At 49.8% G+C, this 21,690-nt stretch overlaps 8 protein-coding genes across 8 annotated transcripts; 5 read left to right on the forward strand and 3 right to left on the reverse strand.

Annotated features, from left to right (window-relative positions):
- Positions 1–176: 176 nt before the first annotated feature.
- Positions 177–3,575, forward strand: BO70DRAFT_428343 (putative protein kinase Scy1). The gene is made up of 2 exons (XM_025547963.1): positions 177–1,914; positions 1,985–3,575. Exons 1-2 carry the CDS (start codon positions 477–479, stop codon positions 3,295–3,297), a joined length of 2,751 nt encoding a protein of 916 aa, XP_025400858.1. The 5' UTR covers positions 177–476; the 3' UTR covers positions 3,298–3,575.
- Positions 3,576–3,945: 370 nt separating this feature from the next.
- Positions 3,946–8,724, forward strand: BO70DRAFT_370329 (dipeptidyl peptidase 3; the record flags this gene model as incomplete). The annotated part of the gene is made up of 9 exons (XM_025544730.1): positions 3,946–4,073; positions 4,153–5,032; positions 5,097–6,189; positions 7,009–7,569; positions 7,637–7,673; positions 7,742–7,877; positions 7,962–8,314; positions 8,387–8,651; positions 8,704–8,724. The coding sequence occupies 9 exons, from the start codon at positions 3,946–3,948 to the stop codon at positions 8,722–8,724; spliced, it is 3,474 nt and encodes a 1,157-aa protein (XP_025400859.1).
- A 580-nt stretch (positions 8,725–9,304) lies between these two features.
- On the forward strand, positions 9,305–11,903 carry BO70DRAFT_361149 (putative RSC complex subunit Sfh1). The gene is made up of 4 exons (XM_025542975.1): positions 9,305–9,917; positions 10,013–11,179; positions 11,248–11,332; positions 11,399–11,903. The coding sequence occupies exons 1-4, from the start codon at positions 9,565–9,567 to the stop codon at positions 11,495–11,497; spliced, it is 1,704 nt and encodes a 567-aa protein (XP_025400860.1). The 5' UTR covers positions 9,305–9,564; the 3' UTR covers positions 11,498–11,903.
- Positions 11,571–12,494, forward strand: BO70DRAFT_225664 (uncharacterized protein). The gene has a single exon (XM_025538763.1). It carries the CDS (start codon positions 11,805–11,807, stop codon positions 12,453–12,455), a length of 651 nt encoding a protein of 216 aa, XP_025400861.1. The 5' UTR covers positions 11,571–11,804; the 3' UTR covers positions 12,456–12,494.
- Positions 12,495–12,534: 40 nt separating this feature from the next.
- Positions 12,535–13,314, reverse strand: BO70DRAFT_288768 (uncharacterized protein; the record flags this gene model as incomplete). The annotated part of the gene is made up of 2 exons (XM_025539290.1): positions 12,535–12,591; positions 12,685–13,314. The coding sequence occupies 2 exons, from the start codon at positions 13,312–13,314 to the stop codon at positions 12,535–12,537; spliced, it is 687 nt and encodes a 228-aa protein (XP_025400862.1).
- A 1,195-nt stretch (positions 13,315–14,509) lies between these two features.
- Positions 14,510–15,502, reverse strand: pex20 (the record flags this gene model as incomplete). Its single annotated transcript, XM_025546535.1, has 2 exons — positions 14,510–15,328; positions 15,389–15,502. The coding sequence occupies 2 exons, from the start codon at positions 15,500–15,502 to the stop codon at positions 14,510–14,512; spliced, it is 933 nt and encodes a 310-aa protein (XP_025400863.1).
- Positions 15,503–15,882: 380 nt separating this feature from the next.
- On the forward strand, positions 15,883–17,553 carry sec13 (GTPase-activating protein SEC13). The gene is made up of 6 exons (XM_025547964.1): positions 15,883–16,052; positions 16,114–16,158; positions 16,252–16,367; positions 16,437–16,467; positions 16,560–16,969; positions 17,039–17,553. Exons 1-6 carry the CDS (start codon positions 16,050–16,052, stop codon positions 17,361–17,363), a joined length of 930 nt encoding a protein of 309 aa, XP_025400864.1. The 5' UTR covers positions 15,883–16,049; the 3' UTR covers positions 17,364–17,553.
- Positions 17,508–21,634, reverse strand: BO70DRAFT_334583 (putative MFS myo-inositol transporter; the record flags this gene model as incomplete). Its single annotated transcript, XM_025541020.1, has 7 exons — positions 21,332–21,634; positions 20,965–21,261; positions 19,755–20,895; positions 18,536–18,976; positions 18,182–18,482; positions 18,020–18,114; positions 17,508–17,960 (listed from the first exon to the last, which is right to left on the reverse strand). The coding sequence occupies exons 1-7, from the start codon at positions 21,523–21,525 to the stop codon at positions 17,508–17,510; spliced, it is 2,922 nt and encodes a 973-aa protein (XP_025400865.1). The 5' UTR covers positions 21,526–21,634.
- Positions 21,635–21,690: the final 56 nt, after the last annotated feature.

Raw genomic sequence — 21,690 nt, forward strand, 5'->3', positions numbered from 1 at the left:
CCGGCAGTAAATTCGCGGGTCCAGCTAGGCGGTGAGCCCGTGGAAAAGAAGGGAATTGTGGGGATGTTCCGCGGCAGCGCCTTTGATTGGCGTGCGCCCCCCCCCTTACACGTGATGCCTTTCGCAGCCACTGCACCGATGGATCAGCTAAATTCGAGACACCATTAAGGACCGGAGAGCTGTCATGATAGGGAAGAAGCTGATTACGTTGTTGTACACTTGAAGGCCTCAAAATACCCCTACTTTCCGCCCTTGGCGCTCCCATACTTTCCTTCCTGAATTCACCCCATGTCACTACTACTCATGTAATTTTGGCTACTTTCTCTGTTGTGTCTTGTTCCTCCGCAACGTTGGGTTGAATCGCATCCTGCCAGGGCATATTTCCAGTGTTTCGACTGCCACCTTGGATGGAATAAACTACTGGTCATCGTCTCTCCTGTCTCTGATATATCATCCTTTGCGTTGAGAAGAGGAAGATGTTTTCGTCTGCTCTCAAGTCCCTGAGCTCCAATATATCATCCAACTACCAGATCTCTCCGCATCCCACCGTGGTCTCTGGTCCGTGGAAAATCCATGACGGAAAGAAGAAATCGACCGGCACTGCCGCGTCCATATTTATCTTTGACAAGAAGGTCCTGGAACCGCGGTCAGGCGGAATTGGGGGTCGTTCCAGTTCTTCTATAAAGAAGTCGCAAGAAGATGCTGTTGAACGCCTGAAACGGGAGGCCAGCAATCTTGCGCGGCTCCGACATCCATCAATCCTTCAGGTTCTAGAGCCTGTGGAAGAAACACGCAGTGGGGGTCTCATGTTTGCTACAGAACATATCACTGCATGTCTCTCTGGATTGCTGCAGGCTAAAGATACGAATGAGAATGCTTCTAGGATTAGTTCGAGGTCTAGCCGTTACATGGTAGAAGAGATCGATGGAACGCGGAGGCGGAGAGACCTCGACATTGACGAATTAGAGATCCAAAAAGGTTTATTGCAAGTCGCGAAAGGTCTCGAATTTCTTCACGAATCCGCGGGACTTGTCCACGGGAACCTGAACCCCGAAGCCATCTACATCAACGCCAAATCCGATTGGAAAATATCTGGGCTTGGATTTGCAGGTCCTCCTGATTCTACCGGATCACGATCTTCTCTTCCTCCTCTGGCCCTGTCAGAAGTACTTTACCAAGACCCACGACTACCCCCATCCGTTCAGTTGAATCTGGACTTCACTTCGCCTGATTTTATTCTGGATTCCCACGTGACGCCTGCTGCAGACTTGTTTTCTCTTGGGCTTATAATTGTAGCCCTCTACAACTCGCCTCATGTTTCTCCCATGCAAACTAATTCGAATCTAAATACGTACAAAAAGCTTTTAAGCTCACCATCCAGTACTCCGTCGCAAGGCAACAACTTTTTGTCTTCGGGCCCAATTCCAAGGGATGTCCTTTCGCACGTTCTGCCTAGGTTGATAACAAGGAGGCCAGCTCAACGCCTCAACGCTCGAGAATTCCAGCAGTCCCAATATTTTGATAATATATTGGTCTCGACTATTCGTTTTATGGAATCTCTACCTGCGAAGAACTCCAATGAAAAATCGCAATTCATGCGCGGACTGCAACGGGTCATACCCGAATTTCCAGTCTCTGTGCTGGAAAGGAAAGTTCTCGGTGCCTTGCTGGAAGAGATGAAGGATCGCGAGCTCTTGCCTCTTATCCTGGGCAATGTATTCGCAATTCTACAGCGCATCCCGAATGCACGTCGCACGTTTCCGGAGAGAGTAATTCCTCAACTGAAAGAAGCTTTTCCGACAGGGAAAGGAGCTCCTAATGAACGCGACTCTAAGCGAGATGCGGGTCTTATGGTCGTGCTCGACAACATGAAAGTTGTGGCAGATAACTGCTCCGGGAAGGAGTTCAAAGAAGGTCAGTTGAACTGGAATGGAGAAAGATCAAACTTGCCTGGCTTTGAAGACTATTCTTCTAACCTAAACAGACATTCTACCATTGATCCGGCTGGGACTTGATTCCTCAACACATTCATTGGCCGATGGTGCAATCAAATGCCTACCGGTAATTCTTCCGGTTCTTGATTTTAGCACCGTAAAAAATGAAGTCTTCCCTCCAATTGCATCTACCTTTAGTCGAACAAACAGTCTTGCCATCAAAGTACGTTGCTTGGAGGCATTCACTGTTCTCTGCGGCGGCTCTCTGGATAGAAAGGAAGCAAATGAAGATGATCTGTCGGGCATGGTCCAAAAAAGCAAATCGCAATCCGCCAAATCGTCCATATTGGACAAGTATACGATACAAGAGAAGCTCGTCCCATCAATGAGGGCAATTAAAACAAAGGAACCGGCCGTAATGATGGCTGCCCTTGGAGTCTTTCGACAAATCGGGACTGTTGCGGACACCGATTTCCTTGCGCTAGAAGTCCTGCCAGTCCTATGGAGCTTTAGCCTGGGCCCTCTCCTTGACATTCACCAATTTGCGGAATTCATGACATTGATTAAAAGTCTTTCGTCTAAGATTGAACGTGAACAGACCAAAAAGCTCCAAGAGCTTTCTTCGGGGGGAGATTCCGGCGGATTTTCAAACGGCGCCGGAGGTTCGTCTACAGCCTTGAATACCTCAAGTCACTCTAGCATGGATAATACAAGAGATAATTTTGAGCGTCTTGTCCTGGGACGAGGAGCGGTAACTCCAAATAACCAGGATACTGACCCGTGGGTGAACCTCGCTCAGGGATCTTCAACGACACAGGCGACTGCTCAAAAATCGGCATCTCTTGGATTTTCTTGGTCGTCTAGTACTGCGATCCCAACCCCGAAAGGAAGCGTGACTTCCACGGTCTCGAGTCTAAACGTGCGGTCGGTAACTCCTGACTATAACTTGAGCTCTTTCCCATCCCTGGACCCCGCTACCATGACCAAGTCCCCCTCAGCGCAAGCATTCCCTACGCTACAACATCCAACTCCCTCTTCCTGGAATATCCCAACTGCTCTAAACAACCAACGATCATCCCAGCAGTCGAACGTTCCCGGTCCTTCCCTTGGTGGGCTGGCCAGCATGAAGGCAAATGCTCCTATGTCAGGCCAAAGCCCCCAGCCCGTCCCTAACTATTCCGCTTTCTCTATTCCCCCACCCCCATCAATCCATGGCTCCATAGGATCATTTGGGGGCCCTGGTGGACTCGCCAACACTGGGGTGTCTGTGACTGCCACGCCCAGTCCGTTCCGGAACAACCCTTCGCTCCCACCACAAGGCACACCGAAGCAAGGCCTTGACAAATATGAGAGTTTGCTATGACTTGGGGGTAAGATATACAATTGACTTGATCATTATGTGCATATTGTAGCCACTATGCTTCGACGTTCTTTGGTTCTCCTTCTCGATCGTAGTCACAGGTTGGGCATACACGATAATGCATCACTCTGTTGCTGCCTCGGACGTGGTTTAGAAGAGGACTCCCAACATTTAGTGTGTTCTGTTCCTCATCATTATTGCAGCACTGTGGAGAGATGCGGATATCCACCCTCCATTGAACCTGGACAATAACAACTTAGTCACACGATAGGCGTTGTCCGGTACTCCGGCGGTGATGATTACGAAGTCGATAAGTGCAGACTCCACTCCGCCAAGCAGTCCGATAACAGGAAGGGCAACCTGACGTACGGACTACTCCGTAATGGCCGAGGGTTCCTGGCTGCCCAGCTTGAAAGCACCAGAATGCAACATCCTCCTCTTCGCTACGCCTTGAGACGCTTTCCGTCGGCCAAGTGTTCTGGTCTCCCCCACCGCCCCTCGTCATTACTACTACTAGTACCAGGAGTACCCCGCCGCCGCCTTCTTCCAGTCTATGGCCGGCCTTCTTCTTCATTAGCAGACAGCCGTTTTTCCCACTCTTCTTGCTCTAACCCTCTCATAAAGACCGCAGCGGCTTATTGCATATCGACAATGGACGACAAGGTCAGGCAGCATTACCTGGCTGACTCACCTCCCACGGTAGTACGTTTGGAAGTCAAGCCACACTTTGACAACCTCAAGGATCCCAAGTTGCGGAAATACGCGCACTATTTGAGCAGGTTCGCTACAGCACCCCGAGCCATGCATGCTGCATTCTGGCTGAGGCATGTCCCGCTAACAACCCTGGTCTGATTTTAGAGCTGCTTTCGAAGGCACTCGTATCACACTGCGCCAAGTCTCACCAGAGTCGGAGCCTATTTACGATCTCATTCTTGAACTACACCGGGCCTGTGACGGTGATTGGAATGACCTCGCTCGGCAAACAGGGGTCAGCGATGAGAACCTGCGATTTTTCTTAGAATACGCAGCCCAGTTCCTTGGGAACTGTGGCAATTACAAAGGATTCGGTGACTCGAAGTTCATTCCCCGGTTGCCTGTCGAAGCCTTCCGGGATTTGGCTTCTGTGACACCGAACACCAAGTCTGCCTTCGATCTGGCAACTGAGACTGGTGGTGGCATATACGAGACAGATGCTCAGTCGCGTATGCACCTTGGCTACTCGGAAGGGAATCACATGACCACGTATTACCCGGAGTCGCCATTGATCACTAAGGAAGAGATCACGGCTATTGGGGACTTGATGGAGCAGAAAGGATTGCCATTGGAGAACACCAGACTCAAGAAGACGATATCTGGCGACTATGAGTTGTTGATTGCCGCAGGTGTCTCTTCGCCCCCTGTTCGGGATAGAGATCTCGGTGATACAGACACCTTTGACCTGAGTGGAAAGTTCGAAGGGAAAAAGCTTCGCCTTGTCTTCGGTGACCACCGGGAAGAAATGGCGAAGATCGCTCACAGCGCCAAACAAGCAGGGGTTCATGCAGCGAACGATAACCAAAAGCGAATGTTGGATGCATACGCGCTCTCTTTCGGCTCTGGCTCAATCGAAGCATTCAAAGAGAGCCAGAGGATATGGGTCAAAGATCAGAAACCGGCGCTTGAAACGAACTTGGGATTTGTAGAGACGTACAGAGACCCTCATGGTGTAAGAGGGGAATGGGAGGGGTTTGTTGCTTTGGTATGTAACATTGAAGCTTGAATCTCTACAATACTTGCCACTAATCATAAATTGATCCATGCAGGTTAATTTGGAACGAACCCGAGCTTTCGGTAAGCTGGTGGACAGTGCTGAGTCCATGATCCCCAAGCTTCCCTGGGGTAAAGACTTTGAGAAGGACAAATTTCTCAGTCCCGACTTCACATCCCTTGAGGTCCTAAGCTTCCAGTCTTCCGGCATTCCCGCTGGAATCAATCTGCCCAACTACGACGATATCCGGCAAAACCTTGGATTCAAAAATGTCTCCTTGGGAAACGTCCTCAGTGCCAAAGCCCCTAATGAGCCCGTCCCCTTCATCTCAGCGAATGATCTGGAGGTTTATCGCAGTTGCCGTGATGCCGCATTTGAAGTCCAGGTTGGCATCCATGAATTGCTCGGTCACGGAACAGGAAAGCTGTTGCAGGAAACCGGCCCGGGGGAATACAATTTCGACGTATCAAACCCGCCCGTAAGCCCGGTGACAAACAAGCCTATCTCTTCATGGTATAAGCCTGGACAGACTTGGGGCTCAGTGTTTGGGGCTCTTGCTTCTTCTTACGAAGAGTGCCGTGCGGAATGCGTCGCAATGGTACTTAGCTGTGACTTCAACATCCTGAAGCTCTTTGGCTTTGGTAACGGCCAGGAAGATCTTGCGAATGAGGCAGGTGACGTCCTTTTTGCGGGATACCTGCAGATGGCTCGCGCAGGCTTGGTGGCCTTGGAGTTCTGGGACCCCAAAACTCACAAATGGGGCCAGGCCCACATGCAAGCTCGGTATAGTATTCTGCGCACTTTTCTTGACGCTGGAGACGACTTTGTCAGGCTTGCATACACGAAGGAAGACCTCTCCGATCTGGAGATTCACTTAGACCGTTCCAAGATCCTGACCCACGGTCGGCCTGCCGTGGAGAGATACCTGCAAAAGCTGCATGTCTACAAGAGCACTGCCGACTTTGAGGCCGGTAAAAAGCTCTACGATGACATCACATCTGTTGATGATTGGTGGGGCACCGAGGTGCGCGAGATTGTCCTAAAGAACAAAGTTCCTCGCAAGGTGTTTGTCCAAGGCAACACCATCCTGAATGGGGATGAAGTCACGCTCAAAGAGTACGAGCCTACGCTTGAGGGACTGATCCAGAGTTTCGTTGAACGCGACATCTAGATGTAGCCGTTCAGCGAGGAGGGTTATAGCGCATTTCTTTCCGAGGATGTTGCATTGCCTGTGGGATAAGGGTTGTTGTACCTAGCCGATAAATGAATGGTTCTACGTGGATTCTTTCCCATCTACTTAGTTACTCTGTACTGGCTGAGTCATACCCCCAGACAATGGAGCGGCCACGAGTCATGTGATTTCCAGCTGTGTGAGATTGCCGCCTTGACCGGGCGACTCTGGGCTTTCAGTAAGATATACGAACTAGATACGATCATGTTAAGGAAGGAAATACCATCCGACATAAATCCCACCGGGGTCGAGTGTGTGGGAGTGGTGGACGTCGATGGTGGTGCTTTTTCCCTATTCTGTCGGCGCAGTCTCCGGGAGGGTTGAGCCAATCTCCGAAGCCGACCATGGACGGGCCTGTTTCCTGAAGAGCTGCTGCTGATTCCAGGCCCTCGTGCCCGCTAAGCGCTTCCTCCATCCTGTCTGTCTTTCTCCTCTTTCCAACTACTACTAGTACGGAGTACACTCCACTCACACGGCTTCTCTTGCATCACCATTGTTCCTTCTTCCCCCCCCCCCCCCCCCCCCGGCTCCTCTCCCCTTTCTTGCTCCACATCGTCCCCGATAGATTTCAACTTCTCGGACCCGTCACCTCCCTTTATGATCGCATGATTGAGCGTCTCTAGAGACATGACGGTGGGCTCCTGATCGACCTCGTGCAACTGGAGTATTGGTTCCCTCCGACCACCCAGCCACTTTTAGTGTCATCTTCGCAGCCTCCGGCAAGCATAAAAGCCAGCACGCTATTCTCTGCGCATCGGCACGATTTCCGGCACCTTGTCGTGGTCACTGAACTCTTCTGGCTCGCCTCTCACGGCGCGGCCGCACCATTTAACAGACTCCGTGGTGGAGGACGACAACGACTTCTATACCGCCTCGCCGCTGCCTTCCCAGTACCCGGAAGCTTCCTCTAGTCTCTCTTCGTCACATCCTCCTTCGTTTTCGTCTCTTGTCTTTGATCCTGCGACCGAGTCGAGTCGCCGGAAAGTCCCTTTCTCTCCGTTCGAGTCGGCCTCTGCTCTAACCTCCACGCCTCTGACCCCCGACGAAGAACCCGAAGAGCCCCTGGAGCCGGACGCATCTTTATCTTTGGTCGCGGAAACGAAAGCTTCCTTCTCTCGGGACCAAAAGTCAGATTCCCCAGGGAAAAGTGCCGAAGAGGGAGAGCCTCCTCCACCCTATACTGAAGGATCTAGCCCCATCGAATCATTCACCTACGTGATGGCTGCAGCGGGAGGCGCGTCGAGTATTATCACTCAAGTGCAGCAGGCAGGAGGACCACCAATCAATACACTAGGAGGTACTAGAGCCCATAAATTTGCGTGCTTGGGAACACTTTGATGGCTAATGGTTTCTGTGAGTTGAAGATATTGGTGGTGATGAGCATATAACTCTTGACCTCCGGTGAGGCACTTTCCTCTTCTGTCTCAACCTCAATCAAAAGGGGACATATATGGCTAATCAAAACGCAGGGGCACTCGATTCACACTCTCTCGAGATGAACTGTTGACTTTACCGGAATTTGTCCTTCTATCGCTTTTTCCGAACGGCTTGCTTCCCGACGGACACATGGGCACTTTTCATGAAGGTGACATTTACCCAGTCGACGTAAGTGATCAATTGTTTCCCCCCAGTTTGACCCACACTATTCGCGGTAGTGTTCAGATCATGTCTCACGATATCTACCTCTAGTACGACCCGGCTTCTCTACAGTACATGCTAGACTTTTTCCGCTCTGTTGCTCAGTCAATTCCATCATCATCGCCATCTGCGTCAACATCTCCGGACTTAGAAGTTGCCCCCGATTCTATGCAAGGAACCGCTAGAGATATGCTCCAGGACCGGGCTGGTATTATTGTTCTCCGGGAGGATCTTGATTTTTATGCGATACCGCCTCGTACCGATATAGACCATCCTGAGATGATTGAGGTTAAGCGCGCAGCGGCAAGGGCATTACTGAAACAAGATGGAATATTCTCTGGACTGAGGAAGAGTGATGAGGTCGGCTCAACCGAGCAACATCTGATTGAGATGCTTACTGCAGGGTGAGTTATCCTTTCGACTCTCACGGCATTCGGAAATTTGGGTGATTCTTTTGAGTTACTAACCGATCTCAGTGGATTTGATCGCGATGACCGTTGGGGCCACCGTGCCCCAGAGCCTAACAAGGCAGTAATTTGTAGCCTAGCTTTGGCCAAATTGCGTACTGACATTCGGGGTGACCTACCGAATAACAATGCCGTCGGTATGGCCCAGAAACTGCTCCTATTTTGGAGAAAACCGGCCAGAAGGTGCTGGTGGGAGGGCATAGAGCTGGATGACGTTGAGGGTGTTGAAGGAAAAGTGAAGATCTGGGTCCGTAGAGTTTGGACTCTAGAAATGGTGTGTCATCTGTCGCTGTCCTTATCACGTTCCGAAATTAACCATTTTACAGAGCGTAATTGGGCTTCGATAGCCTGCGTCCGGCGATTGTACTCTGAACCAAACCATGTGCTGGTTCCCCGGCGTCATTGTTTTTTCCTCGTTCCCGTCATTTTAGATTCGCACCATCATCAGCACATTCGTTTTGAGTTGCTCAGTGCACATTTTTGCGGAGTTGATGATATCCCCTATATCCCGAGTCTGCATCCGCACGCATCGGCCCAGAGGACAAGAGGAATGGCGTGTTCAATAATCATTGGGTATTGTGTCATCTTGTTTATAGTTACCCTCAGCTGGCTTGGGCCTATGCCTCGATTTGTATCTTCATTTTCCATTGTCGTCTTACTTTGGATCCCGAGACGTTTGGATCCAAAGGCTTTGTTGTTGAGTTGACCCTCATATAATGCTATTCTGCAGTTATAAATAATACTATATCATGAACATCCACCCCCGAAAAAGATGCCATCCTCGCAGTCTGCCATAGTTCCAAGTTTCAACATCGGGTAGGCAGAGTATCACGTGATAGTATTGCCGAATGAGGTCTAGCGTATCTGGCCGAATGTCTGGCAAAACGCGACGAACAGAAAAGGCGGAAGCTCGACCGCGATCACCGTCAAGGAAGGAGCTTTGGCTTCAGTTCAGAGTCCATAAAAGACCTGACTCCAACCACCTGGGCGTCATTTCCTGCTGTGACTGACCTACTCACGCGCTTTTCGTTCCAATAGCGATTGCTCTTTCTCCCTACTAAAACCCCCCACTGATTCCTCTGCTCCTGGCTACCCTTCCCTTCCCTTCCCTCATTCGAATTCCAGGCCGCCCGTTCGCCGACCGATCTCCGCCCGTATCTGAAAGGGACATGTCCCTGACCAACTAAATGGCCAACATGTCCCCTCTCCGAGGTTATGTCACATCGTATCCGCCACGAGTGCGCCAATATGGCAATGCGCTTCTCACCCCAGTTATTCCACCGAGCCAGGTCGGCCCCACTCCGCGGACGACGAAACGAGGCACCGCTGCCATCAATTATGCGGAGGACGGCTTCGATGATGATGAATTTGACGACAGCGAAGGGCTCCGGCGGCCCACTGGTCTAAGAAGCCTGCGGCGAGAGGAATCAACTTTCGACAAGATTCCATCGGCGGAAAAGCTGGGGAAAGAAATCCACGCTCCTGTCGAGGTTCAAGGGGTATTTCGTGACTGGATGATCAAGAGGATGCTGCGTCCTGCGTATGTGCATATCAGCCCGCCACTTATCTCCTCGAAACTTGCTTTTGTGTATTCATCATAGTGATGCTGACTTTTGGCCTGTATCGCACCACCAGTTGTGCCGATCAACTGCAAATTCAGGCGCAGCTTCCTCTTACCCTTATTCCTATTCGAATTGACTTGGAGGTTGCAGCGCATCAACCTTTAGAACCTTTCCCTTTACCGCGGACGGTCCTTGATCCTACAATCAACCCTACTTTACCCGCATACCGACGACCGGAACCATTACCTGCGTATCGAATCAAAGACACATTTCTTTGGAACCTCCACGAAGCTCTCGCAACACCTGAAGAGTTCGCCATTGGTTTTGTTCGCGATATGGACCTGCCAAATCCACAGGCTATGACAATGGCCATTAGCAACCAGATCCGCCAACAGCTGGAAGAATATGCTGGTGTTGCACTACATCCGTTATTTCAGAGCTTGCAACCGAAACCTTCTGCTCCACGACCCGGTGTGTCGCGGGACGTGTCTGCTACCCCGGCTTCTACTCACGCCGCAACGCCCGACAGCAGAGCCAATCAGGTAATGGTAACTAAAGAGCCGCTAGTCAATGACAGTATCTTAAACCCGGACGACGCGTATCGGTGCATGATCAACTTGAACATCAACTTGCAGAACAAGCTATACACGGACAAATTCGAATGGTCTCTGCTGCATCCCCCGGGCATGGCTGAAGAGTTCGCCAGGATTACTTGCGCGGACCTTGGCCTCGGCGGAGAATGGGTTGGCTCCATTGCACATGGTATCTTCGAGGCTGTTTTGAAGCTGAAGAAGGAAGTGTGTGAAAGTGGCGGACTCATTAGTGGCATAGGCGGTTATGGTAATGAGATTGATAATCAGGCCGCCAATGGTGCTGAGGCGGGCTGGCGTTACGACCCCGAAGGGTTGGGCGACGAATGGGAACCAAAGGTGGAAACGCTGTCCAAGGAGGAAATTGAGAAGCGAGAAGGAGATCGTGAACGTCAGATCAGACGCCTGCGTCGAGAGACAGCTAGATTTTCGTCGACTACCGGCATAACGCCGGATACCTCCCGACACGGCAGTGGATATTTTGATGTTGACAGCGAGACACCTCTGGGTAGAGGTGAGAGGAGCAAACGAAAGAGGCGATTCCGGAGTCTGAGCCCGGCGGGAAGAGGAGGTACTCCAGGTGGACGAGGTACTCCTGACACTGGTTCAGGAGCTGGATATGGTGGAGGGGGTGGAACGCTCTCTGACTGGTTTGTTTCTCCCTCAAATGATCTTCCTCGCCAGTATGTTTTGCTAACCAAACTCCTTTGTTCTTTAGGGAGCGACAAAATTGGAGGTGCAGCAACTGCATGGTATGGGGTACCGCAGTTTGGGCCGTGCGAGATGGCCCGACAGGCCCAAGGGTAAGAGCGACGTGACTCGGCCAAAAGGCCCCCACATGAATTTCTGGCTGACTTGGGATATTCCAGACCCTCTGTCACAATTGTGGCCTGTTGTACGAACGAGACAAGGTGGCGCCCGAATGGTCAAGAGATCTGCACCGTCACGATATGCCAATCGGTCGGTAGAGGATTCCAGCAGATGGATCAAGCCAATCTTCCCCTCTCTATGCTTCGTACTCAAACGACAGAGATAATAATACTCTGAGCTGATGCAATATCCCAAGGTCAACAGACAGCACGTCTGTTTGTTTTTCAGGGCCAGCTTTATATGGTACTCCTACGATCTTGACGTGGTGAAATCTCGTCAAGACACCTTGTTTCTGTGTCGGAACACAGTTTATGTACTATCTGATTGATGATATCTCTCTAATGAACCTTTATAGTGGGGACAAGCATTTTTATTCCCAATATTTTTCTCGTTTTTTTCCATTTTATGAGGCAGGAAGTTTTTCCTCGCTCTAGGTATGACATTCCCCAATCTTACTTCACTTTTCCTCTCTCTCTCTCTCTCTCTCTCTCTCTCTCTCTCTCTCTCTCTCTCTCTCTCTCTCTCTCTCCCTCTCTCTGTCTCTCTCTCTCTCTATATCCCTATCCCGTCTATCCTCTCTATGCCATATTTCACTTCTCTGAGCTTGTTGTACTACAGACATGCATACTTGCTACAATGGCTGGATGGGCGATGCCCCCTTCCCATTTTCCTTGTCTTCCATTATCTTGTTTTATTTATCTGAATACTCAGGGCGAAACCGGAGGCAAGGATGGAGTTAGAATCACTGTACTCAAAATTTCGCCCGGGCAGCTTTCAAGCTTGGTGGGCGTGGTCGATTATTGCTTTCAGTTGTTGGTACGGGCAGCTTTTATGTCAGGAAAGGCGCCGCCTGCTGTGGCTCCGAGGTTTTACAGGCGAAAGTATGTAATTGAATTACTTCCAGAATGTCCATCCTGTATATGCGCTTCGCTGAGTGAAGCCTGCTCCTCGGCGGCATGCTTCGATTTTCTCGCAGCTAAAATGATAGAATGGTATCCCTCCTTCCTGCCTGTCCATGCCATGGACTCAAATATTATTAAGATCCACTCGGCGTGAATAGTCAAAAGGCCCACCGCAAACAATATGGAGGAAAGTGGGGAGAAAAAAGAACAAAGAAACTTCCACTCCGGTCACGTCATTTTCCATAGACAGACTGACGTCCCCTTTTCGTAGGTGGCACTTCGAGTGGCTCCTGGATCCCGTTAGACTCTGCATACTGGAAAGACACGTGCCGGTTTGGGAAGGAGAGCATCGGAGGTGATAATGATAAATCCCTGTCACTTACCGACTGGGCACGCCTTTTTCTGTTCTCCATGCCAACAGGTTCCTGCCCTCCATTATTATTACTAATATTCATCTTTCGGCGCATCACACTATCCACAGCTCCAATACAGATGACATTTCCACTTCCCACTACCTTGATCCCGGTGTTGATGTTGAGTGTTAGAGATGATGATCGATCATCGTTGTCGGTGAGATTCAAGATTCCTGTGCGGTGAAGCACTGAGATAATAGACGTGGCCATCTCAGTCAGCTTCGTCTGATGCTGTCGCTGTGAGGATTCCAGTACAGCTGTCGATGACGAGGGAACGGAGGCTGGAGTTAGGGGTGGTGGCGCCGTTGGGTTAGGGCTGCGAGCGGCGGGTCCTTTCATGGATGATATGAGAACACTGTTCCCATTTCCGAAGACGGCAATGGATGCATCCATGTAGATATTCACAGGTCGGCAGGTCTCCCATTGGATGGTGTCCTTGCTTTCGGCCTTGCTCGCGGGTTCCTGGCGAGGAAGACTTTCTGGTGTTGTCGGAGAGTATGGAGGCGGAGGCGTCGAGTTTTTCTGGCTCTGTGGGCTTTGTCGCGCTGCCGTTGCTAACTTCTGCAGACGATGAAGAATGCTTTCAGACGGGGGCAGCATCGTGGAAAATGTATACTGATGGGTCTAATACGCAACGTATGATATGGAACATAGACAGAATGAATGATGGGAACAAGTAAAATTTATGAAACAATGTTTTGCAGGGGCAGGGTGATTGCCCTTTAAGATATAGAGCAAAACAGGGGATGATGGAAAGATGTTGCAGATACCAATTGCTGCTGTTGAGAACAATAGCATGCAAAGTAAAATACATCAAATATCCCCTGGGAGTACTCGATGATCTAGGGAAGAAAGTATACATCAATAGGCCAACAGGCATCCAACAATATCCATTAATAGGTTAATAAGCCAAGGCAGCACGCCATCTGACCAAGACAGCTAGGAGATACCTCCCGGCCACTTAGAACCCTGTAGTTTTGAGTGTTGGTCTGCCACAATGCCATCGCCTCCTGAATTGAGGTGCTTCGGACGTCATATTGTTCTTCCCGATCAATAGACAGAATAAAGTCACGTGGATGTTTGGGAGCCCCCCCTCCGATAACAAAATGACCCATCTGAATAGAGGAAACTTCTCCAAAGAGGTGTCGTGTAACTCATGGAATGGTTCCCAGTCATCTAAACATCTAACACCGATTGACACTTGTGCAATGTAAACTTAGTCGAATGCACCTAAGAGCCTTCCCACATTAACCCCTTCTAGCCAAGTGTCTTGATGCCTGTAGCCAACCACTTTCTCCTCTTTCCGCCTTCTTCGGACAAAAATTGTTCAAGCAGGCAGTATAAGCCAAATGTCGGACAATCGCTTAAGCCCAGCGATCCATATGATTCGAGTTTTCGTACAAGGAATAGCCATCGCCAGCACCAAGTCGATTAGACGAGTTTGTCGCATGGTTGGCCCCCCATAAAAGGGGCCTGCTTAGTCTCTTGTCTGTGCAAATCCTTGTACGTAGTATCTGGTCATCGGCACTGCTTGATCAGCCCATCCAGCCTTTCATCCCAACTCTACAATGCTTCAAATGACTTACTGATAGTGTTGGATGAAACTTCATTGTGGTCGTTATGATCCATGGGCCTTGGTGTCTACCCCGACCGTTGTCGCTGGCCTTCTGGATAAAATCTCCCGCCTGGGTGGAGTGACTGTAGAGTCTAGACAGTGATCAGCAGAAACAAAAGCTATTTTATAAAGACTTGGTTATACCAGCGCTCGTTCCACGCCAGCCGAACTCTGAGTTTATCACGGACTGGTACTGACTTCGCGGAATTTGTCACCATCGATGTGGACCTCGCGGTCCCGAATGCGGCGCATCAAGGCAAGAAAGTTGCTTTCGCGAAACTTTTGGCTTTGGTCATGCTTTACACTATCTAGCAGTTGCCCCGCAGTTCGGGCAAGTTCGTCTGCGTTGTTCACACGTCCTTGCGGGTCATTCGTGTCGGCTTGGGAGATGGTATCTGATCCGATTTTGATATTTTTTTCGGCGGTTTCTTCAGTGACTGCAAGGGGTTCAACTCCCTCCTCGACATATTCCGCTTGTGTTTGCGTAGTTTGCGCTTCTTGTAGTATCATATCCACCCTTGCCTGCTCAAATGCCGCCTCGAACGCCGGTTCATCAAATGCTTCTGCCGGGAGTTGTTGATTCGCCTTTGATTCTTGAGTGGGGGCAAATATAGCGTTATGTATAGGATAGTGAGGCGAATATGATGACTGAAGTCCTGAGACCTGTGGTTGAATGTTCTGGTCAGGGGGTTGATGCATCTGCTGCCTAGCAAACTCATTCTGCCAGTCCTGCTGCGAAATAGCCGACATCGCTGCTACAGAAGCAGAAGGTCCATGACGTTGGATAAGTGGATCTGTGGGCCCCGAAATATGCATTTTTCGAAAATCTGCCGCCCAGCTTGACGCCTCTGCGGGACTTGATACTGCGAAATTGGATGTGGGTGTGGCAAACTGGCCTGCATGCTGTACAGTAGGAAGGGGTGCTCCTGCCGAGTTAGATTCGAAGGCCGCAAATTCAGGATCAAGTGTCCCTTGGTTAGAGGTCTGCGACCGGAAGCTCTGACAGATTCAATGTCAGTAAGGCGTAAGGCTTTCCTTGAAGAAATGCAGGGAACCTACCTGGGAAGGGAATCCCCGAGGTATCAATCTATCTTGCTGAAGGGTTCGATCAACAGATGCGTGCTTCTGAAAATTCTGGAGCGCGTTTGAGGGGCCACATAATGCATCACTCATGGTGCCAAATAAGTCTAACTTGTGGCTAAGGACACCGAGCAAGTGAAGTAAATTGCTGTCTGCTGTGCTGGGTGAATGGGTTTCGCGACACGGTGGATAAAGGATCGTCGACGTTATGTGTTGAAAAGACGATGCAGAGGTAAGACGTAGCTCTTCGTATGATAACAAGTAAATGGTGGAGGGAGGCAAAGTTGCTAACGCTCAGAGGACTTTGAGGAGTACTCCGTAGAGAGAGCGATAAATAGACCGCGGGGCAGGGCGACTGAGGACTACCGAGGCTCAGCTCACGTGCTAGAAGCGTGACCGTAGATGGCTGACTTAGCCGATAAGATAAGATCGGACTTCGGACTGCGGCTGACTGCGAAACGGACAAGCTGGCGGTGTTTCGCTGTTTCTCTTGTTGCGTGTTGATTTGGCTCTCCACGATCGCCTACTTCCCCAGATCCCCTTTTCCTTTCGTTGTACCTTTTCAACAGGGCCACCTGCGAACTGGAGCTCTTATTCACTTCACAAAGTCATTTTCACTCAGAGCAGAAAGCTGGTCAACATGGTGCGCCTCCCACTTCCAAACGCCCCGTGCTCTATTAACATCACTACATTGGGGAATCTAGGCGGCTGCTCAAGTAATCTCCAATTCTGGGCACGATGACATGATTGTATGTGACTCGAAACCGAAATCCTCGCTTCATGTTGCGATTGCATTACGCGATCTTTGGCGGGCGCCCCCTGAGACTGACCTGGGACCGTAGCACGACGCTGGTCTGGACTACTATGGCCGCCGATTGGCGACATGTTCTTCGGACAAAACAATAAAGATTTTTGAGATTGAAGGAGAGACACATCGATTGATCGAGACCTTGAAAGGGTGAGCATTATATTTTACCGTCACTTCGCGGCGCGGCTGTCAATTCTGATCACCGTACCATTGAAACAGACATGAAGGTGCAGTGTGGTGCGTCGCATGGGTATGTTATGGTTGCGTTTATTGTCCTTCTAGGGGAGAGGGGGTAAGGAGAGGGTCATTTGCTGACAAGTCTCATACTCTTGTGTTCTCCAGGCGCACCCCAAATTTGGCACCATTCTAGCTTCCTCGTCATACGATGGGAAGGTACTCATTTGGCGCGAACAACACCAGAATGCCACGTCACCCATTAGCGGCGGAGCTTGGACGAAGGTATTCGACTTCTCTCTCCATACTGCTTCGGTGAACATGGTCTCCTGGGCCCCGCATGAGAGTGGCTGTGTCTTGGCCTGCGCCTCCTCAGATGGACATGTTAGTGTGCTTGAGTTCCGCGACAACAGCTGGACCCACCAGATCTTTCATGCTCATGGCATGGGAGTGAATTCAATCAGCTGGGCACCTGCTGCCTCCCCTGGCAGTTTGATCAGCTCCAATCCTGGACCAGGCCAGCAGCGGAGATTCGTCACCGGTGGAAGTGACAACCTGCTGAAGATCTGGGACTACAAGTACGTTCAATTCGTCATTCATAACCTCGTAATTTCAAGAAATTGTGCTGACTCGGTTTCCCATTCCAGCGCCGAATCCAAGACCTACAACCTCACACACACTTTAGAAGGCCACTCTGACTGGGTTCGAGATGTTGCTTGGTCACCTAGTATCCTTTCCAAGTCCTACATTGCCTCTGCATCTCAAGACAAAACAGTCCGAATTTGGACATCCGATGCGTCTAACCCTGGTCAGTGGGCCAGCCAGCAACTTGAATTCGATACTGTGCTCTGGCGGGTCAGCTGGAGTCCCAGCGGAAATATTCTTGCGGTGAGTGGCGGCGATAACAAAGTCAGCCTGTGGAAAGAAAATCTTAAGGGGCAATGGGAGAAGGTAAAGGATATCGAGGAGTAGAGTTTCTATCTTCGTTTCATTAACTTCTGTTCTTCATTCCTCGCGCGATAATGGATAAATTGGATGTCCGCCGTGTATTTCATCCAACCGAGATGTTGCTTCGAGAAAAAAATCAAGATAATCCGAAAGAATGTATATAATTAGTCACTGCTTCCAGAAGAGAAAAGGGCCCCTATCCGCTGTATTCACCATATCGATCCATCGGCCCATCATAATTATGTTTCCTGGGAGAATCACGCCCTCGTAACCATGAATCCAACGGAAGTCTACCTCCAGGTCAGAAGGTGGCCATGCTTCCTCAAAAAGCCAGTCATTCTCGTGCGGTACAGTCTCTGCATGATCACCAGGGGTGAACTGCTCAAGCTCTAGCTCATAAATCACAAAACAAATACGACGCCAGCCAGGGACACCCCCCTGAGGAATGGGTATTGGCTCATAGAATCCTCGTATAAAATTTATTGCCTCCTCCTGAGAACCTGGGAACTCTTGGATACCGTGAAAATACGATCTTTGAGAATCGAGGCTCATCGCGGGAAGTGTAGTCTCGAATACCGGTGGCCAATTAAAAGGCTTAGGATCCGATTGAAGATGAAGAAACTGCGAACGCGGCACCAAATTAGCTCTAATCTAGCTTTGATGTGCATCGGGGTTAGCACCATGGGTTCAACTTTTGTCCAATGGGTATCAAGGTCTGCGCATGTTTGACGGTCCTCGAGACTACCTAACAACTTTGGGTATGGGTGGACACATGCTTTATTACACAAGAACGAGTTGTTAGCTGCTCATTGACTGGAAAGAGTAGTTTAAGAGCTACTGACAGTTGTATCCCAGCCAAGAGAAGTTGGTTTGCGTGCCTTTGGCAACAAGTTTGCCCCGTGTATTGAGCCTCTGACATGAAGGCAAACTAGAGAAAGATGGGTAAAATGTCGCCTCATCTGGATTTAGGAGATGACGAAGCCAGAAATTACGTATATGGAGGATTCTCTCCAAATCCAGCTTTTCTGGACTGACGAGGGGTCTGATAACGTCAGTTCCGTAGGAGTAGACAGCCCCAATATCATAATCCGTTCTTAGGCAACGAACAGACATTAGAGGATCTAGGGCTAGCTCGGTCAGGCACTATCAAAAGTCAGTGATACTTACTCTTCAGCACGTATTGATATGAAACATACTAATTGTACGGTACAGAAGAGGTCAGAAGGACGGTCTGTGTCCTTCTGGCCATAACCGTTAACTGGCCTATTTAAAAAGTCGGATCCTGAAAGGACATGGCGGACTCTCTCAAGATTCTTGGAAGTCAACAGCTCGTTCGATCCACCAAGCTCATGATATTCTAAAAGCATGTCCCTAATTACCATCAGCCAGAGCGTCTGTTCCTCTTTCTGGCCGTGTTTAAAACTGATGTTTTGTGAGAGGACAATGGAGCGGATCTGGTATTCTGTTTTGAGCTCGGCGGAAGTACGATATGGCATTGAGTCATAAAGATCTCTGAAGCATCTTCGCCAAATGGAGGACGGATCTGTGAGTATTTGGGCTGCCAGCGACGAGCTGCACTGGGAGAAATGTGCAATATCTGCGTCGTCTGGAAGCAGATAAGTGATGTGTTGAATCAACTAAGGCGGTTTTTAGCGCTGCGTATACATTATCATGTCAAGGGAAATCACCTCTGGAGGCAGTCGAAGTAATGAATTCTCCGGCCCTGTAGAACAGGAGTCCCCGGAGATCGACCTTCGAATGCTCATGTTTCTCACCCTCTTGGGTACGCGACGCTAGGCTGTCGAGCTTGGTGCCATACATTTATGAGGTGCCCAACTTTTTCAATCTAATCTCGGCCAAGAAATACCACGTAGTAGATAATAAACGTTCGCTCAGTCTCCTGTATGATCAAGCCCGGTTATAGGAAGTGCTCTTAAATCTTCGTATACAATGAGGGAAAATTGACTTGGATAGCCAACTGAGGCACGGGTTTGAAACAGCAATCTCACCTTACTTGGAAAGCGTGGGAAAATCTCCCGGTTGACCTCGATCACAGCTATCAATTGATGCTTTAATAAAGATAAGCTTGGTCTTTGATGACAAGCCAAGGAAGAGGATGACCGTGAGTGAATCAGCCGCCTGGAATTGGTGCCGCTTCTACCTTATCATCACTCTGAAACTGATCAGAAGTAGATTCCAAACAATGGAAAAGACAGGCCGATGAGACCTGGGTCCCGAAAGCCGATTTATCTGGCAGGGAAACATTGATAAATATATGAATGAGTCTACATATTGAACAGATCGGGTATGAGAGCACTATTCACCAACTAATCCAAGAGCTTTCAACGAGATAATGCATATGCATGATGGATCAGATCTCCCAGCGCGGAAGGGCGAACATCAGCTCGCATCCACATCGCGACGGCCTCGCCTCAAACTTTCCTGAACTCCCCAGCCATCAGCCAATAGCCCTTTCACCTCTTCCAGGCTGAGTCCACTCATCTCGGGATAGATGGTCCATACACCAAACCAGCCGCCCACACATACGGCCGCATAGGTCGTGAAAGTCCACCCAGGAGACAGCCACTCCATCATTGGCAAAAATGTAAGACCGACAATAAAGTTCGACCCCCAGTTTGTGGCGGTGGCCAGAGCAGATCCTAAAGAACGCACATTCAATGGAAATAGCTCTGCTTGCTGCCAAGGTACATTGCCTAAGCCGAAAGCGTACGATGCTGTGTAAACAGTAAGGCACAGAAGGATCAAAACAGGCGGGGATGGGCCTTTAGCTAGATCATTGTCTCCCTCTGCTCGTACCATGGAGCCAGGCGATGATTTTGGCAAGCCCATCGAAGTAAATATCAATGCGCAAGCAAGAAGCGAGAGACCCATGACTGGTATCGAGCAGAGAAGAATGCGACGTCGGCCAATCTTATCGATAAGGGCGAATGCGAGCAATGTAAACAGGAAGTTGGTCATTGCCACCGATAGAGAGGTAAGAGTTGGCGATGAGAAAGAAAGTAAAGAGAATATAGTTGCCGAGAAATACATGAGGCTGTTAAACCCACACAGCTGCTGTACTCCTTGCAGCATAACCGCGATGACCAATGCCCGCCGATTACCACCGTCAAGAACCAAACTGCGAGCACGCTGCGTGACGTTCTTGATCCATTGCACGTTGCCTGCGGAAAAAGCGTTGACTTGGTCTAATTCTTCCCGCTCTTCAGCTGCTTCCTGCTGGATCGCGCGCATTACCCTCTTAACAATCAAGTCACCCTCAGGATGCTCTGCGTAGACCTTGGAAAGGACATGTGTAGCTTGTTCCTCAAAACCTGCCTGCACCAACCATCGAGGGGTTTCCGGTAGAACCACAACTATAACAGATTGAAAGACCGCCGGAAGCATTCCAATTCCGACAATATAGCGCCAGCCTGCAGTGACAGGGGAAAACAGCCAGCCAGTTATGTAAGCAATCACTTGGCCACCAGTGATAAAGAGGCTTAGGATTGTCACAAGGCGGCCTCTAACAAGAGACGGTGCGAGCTCCGAAATATACCTACAGAAACAGTTATTAGAAGGAACGTCAATCGCATATCACACATTCTGTCTGCCTTTCTTCACATACAGGGGGGTGACCAGGCTTGCTCCGCCAACGGCCAAGCCCACAATACTTCTGCCCACAATCATACCCCATACTGTGCTTGTGATAGCTTGTATCAAAGCGCCCAGTGTGAAAAGCACATCTGCAACGAGAATAACCCTTCTGCGACCGAACTTATCCGCCAAGATTCCCGCTAGCGGGCTCGCAATCAAGGCAAATAAGCTTGTGCAGGACGTTACCAAGCTCTTGTCTAAAGTGGTAAGAGGGCGATCAGAGAGGTCGGAGCCAATCGAGACTAGAGTTGACGAGATGACGCCTGTACTGTTTTGAGTAGATCAATGTCAGTACTACATTCTGAATTTGACGTGTACGAAAGAAGGTCTATACATACTCGTAGCCAAACAGCAATCCGCTTATACCGGCAGAAAAAGTCAGGGCCCATATGAACCAGCCGCCTGTGTGTTTCGTGTCCAGTGTAGACCTCAATCCATTACCGCTGTCATGATGGGGGTGGCGGTTTACCAGGGGGCTCGAAGGGAGCAAAGGCGCATTGGAGTCGGGCTCATTTCCATCCCTATCATTCATGACTTAGATTTCTTCACCATCCACAAAAACATTCATAACTGTAGTTCCACACAGACAGGCATTTAAATTTATCCCGGACAAAGTCTGTGATGGTGGGAAGGCGGTCAACCTTGTTATAGGAGGTTAGGGGCTCCGGAATCCGGAGAGGTGTTATGCTTTTAGCAC

Source organism: Aspergillus heteromorphus, assembly GCF_003184545.1.
Source record: "Aspergillus heteromorphus CBS 117.55 chromosome Unknown BO70scaffold_8, whole genome shotgun sequence".
In the NCBI taxonomy this organism is placed as follows: Eukaryota; Fungi; Ascomycota; class Eurotiomycetes; order Eurotiales; family Aspergillaceae; genus Aspergillus; species Aspergillus heteromorphus.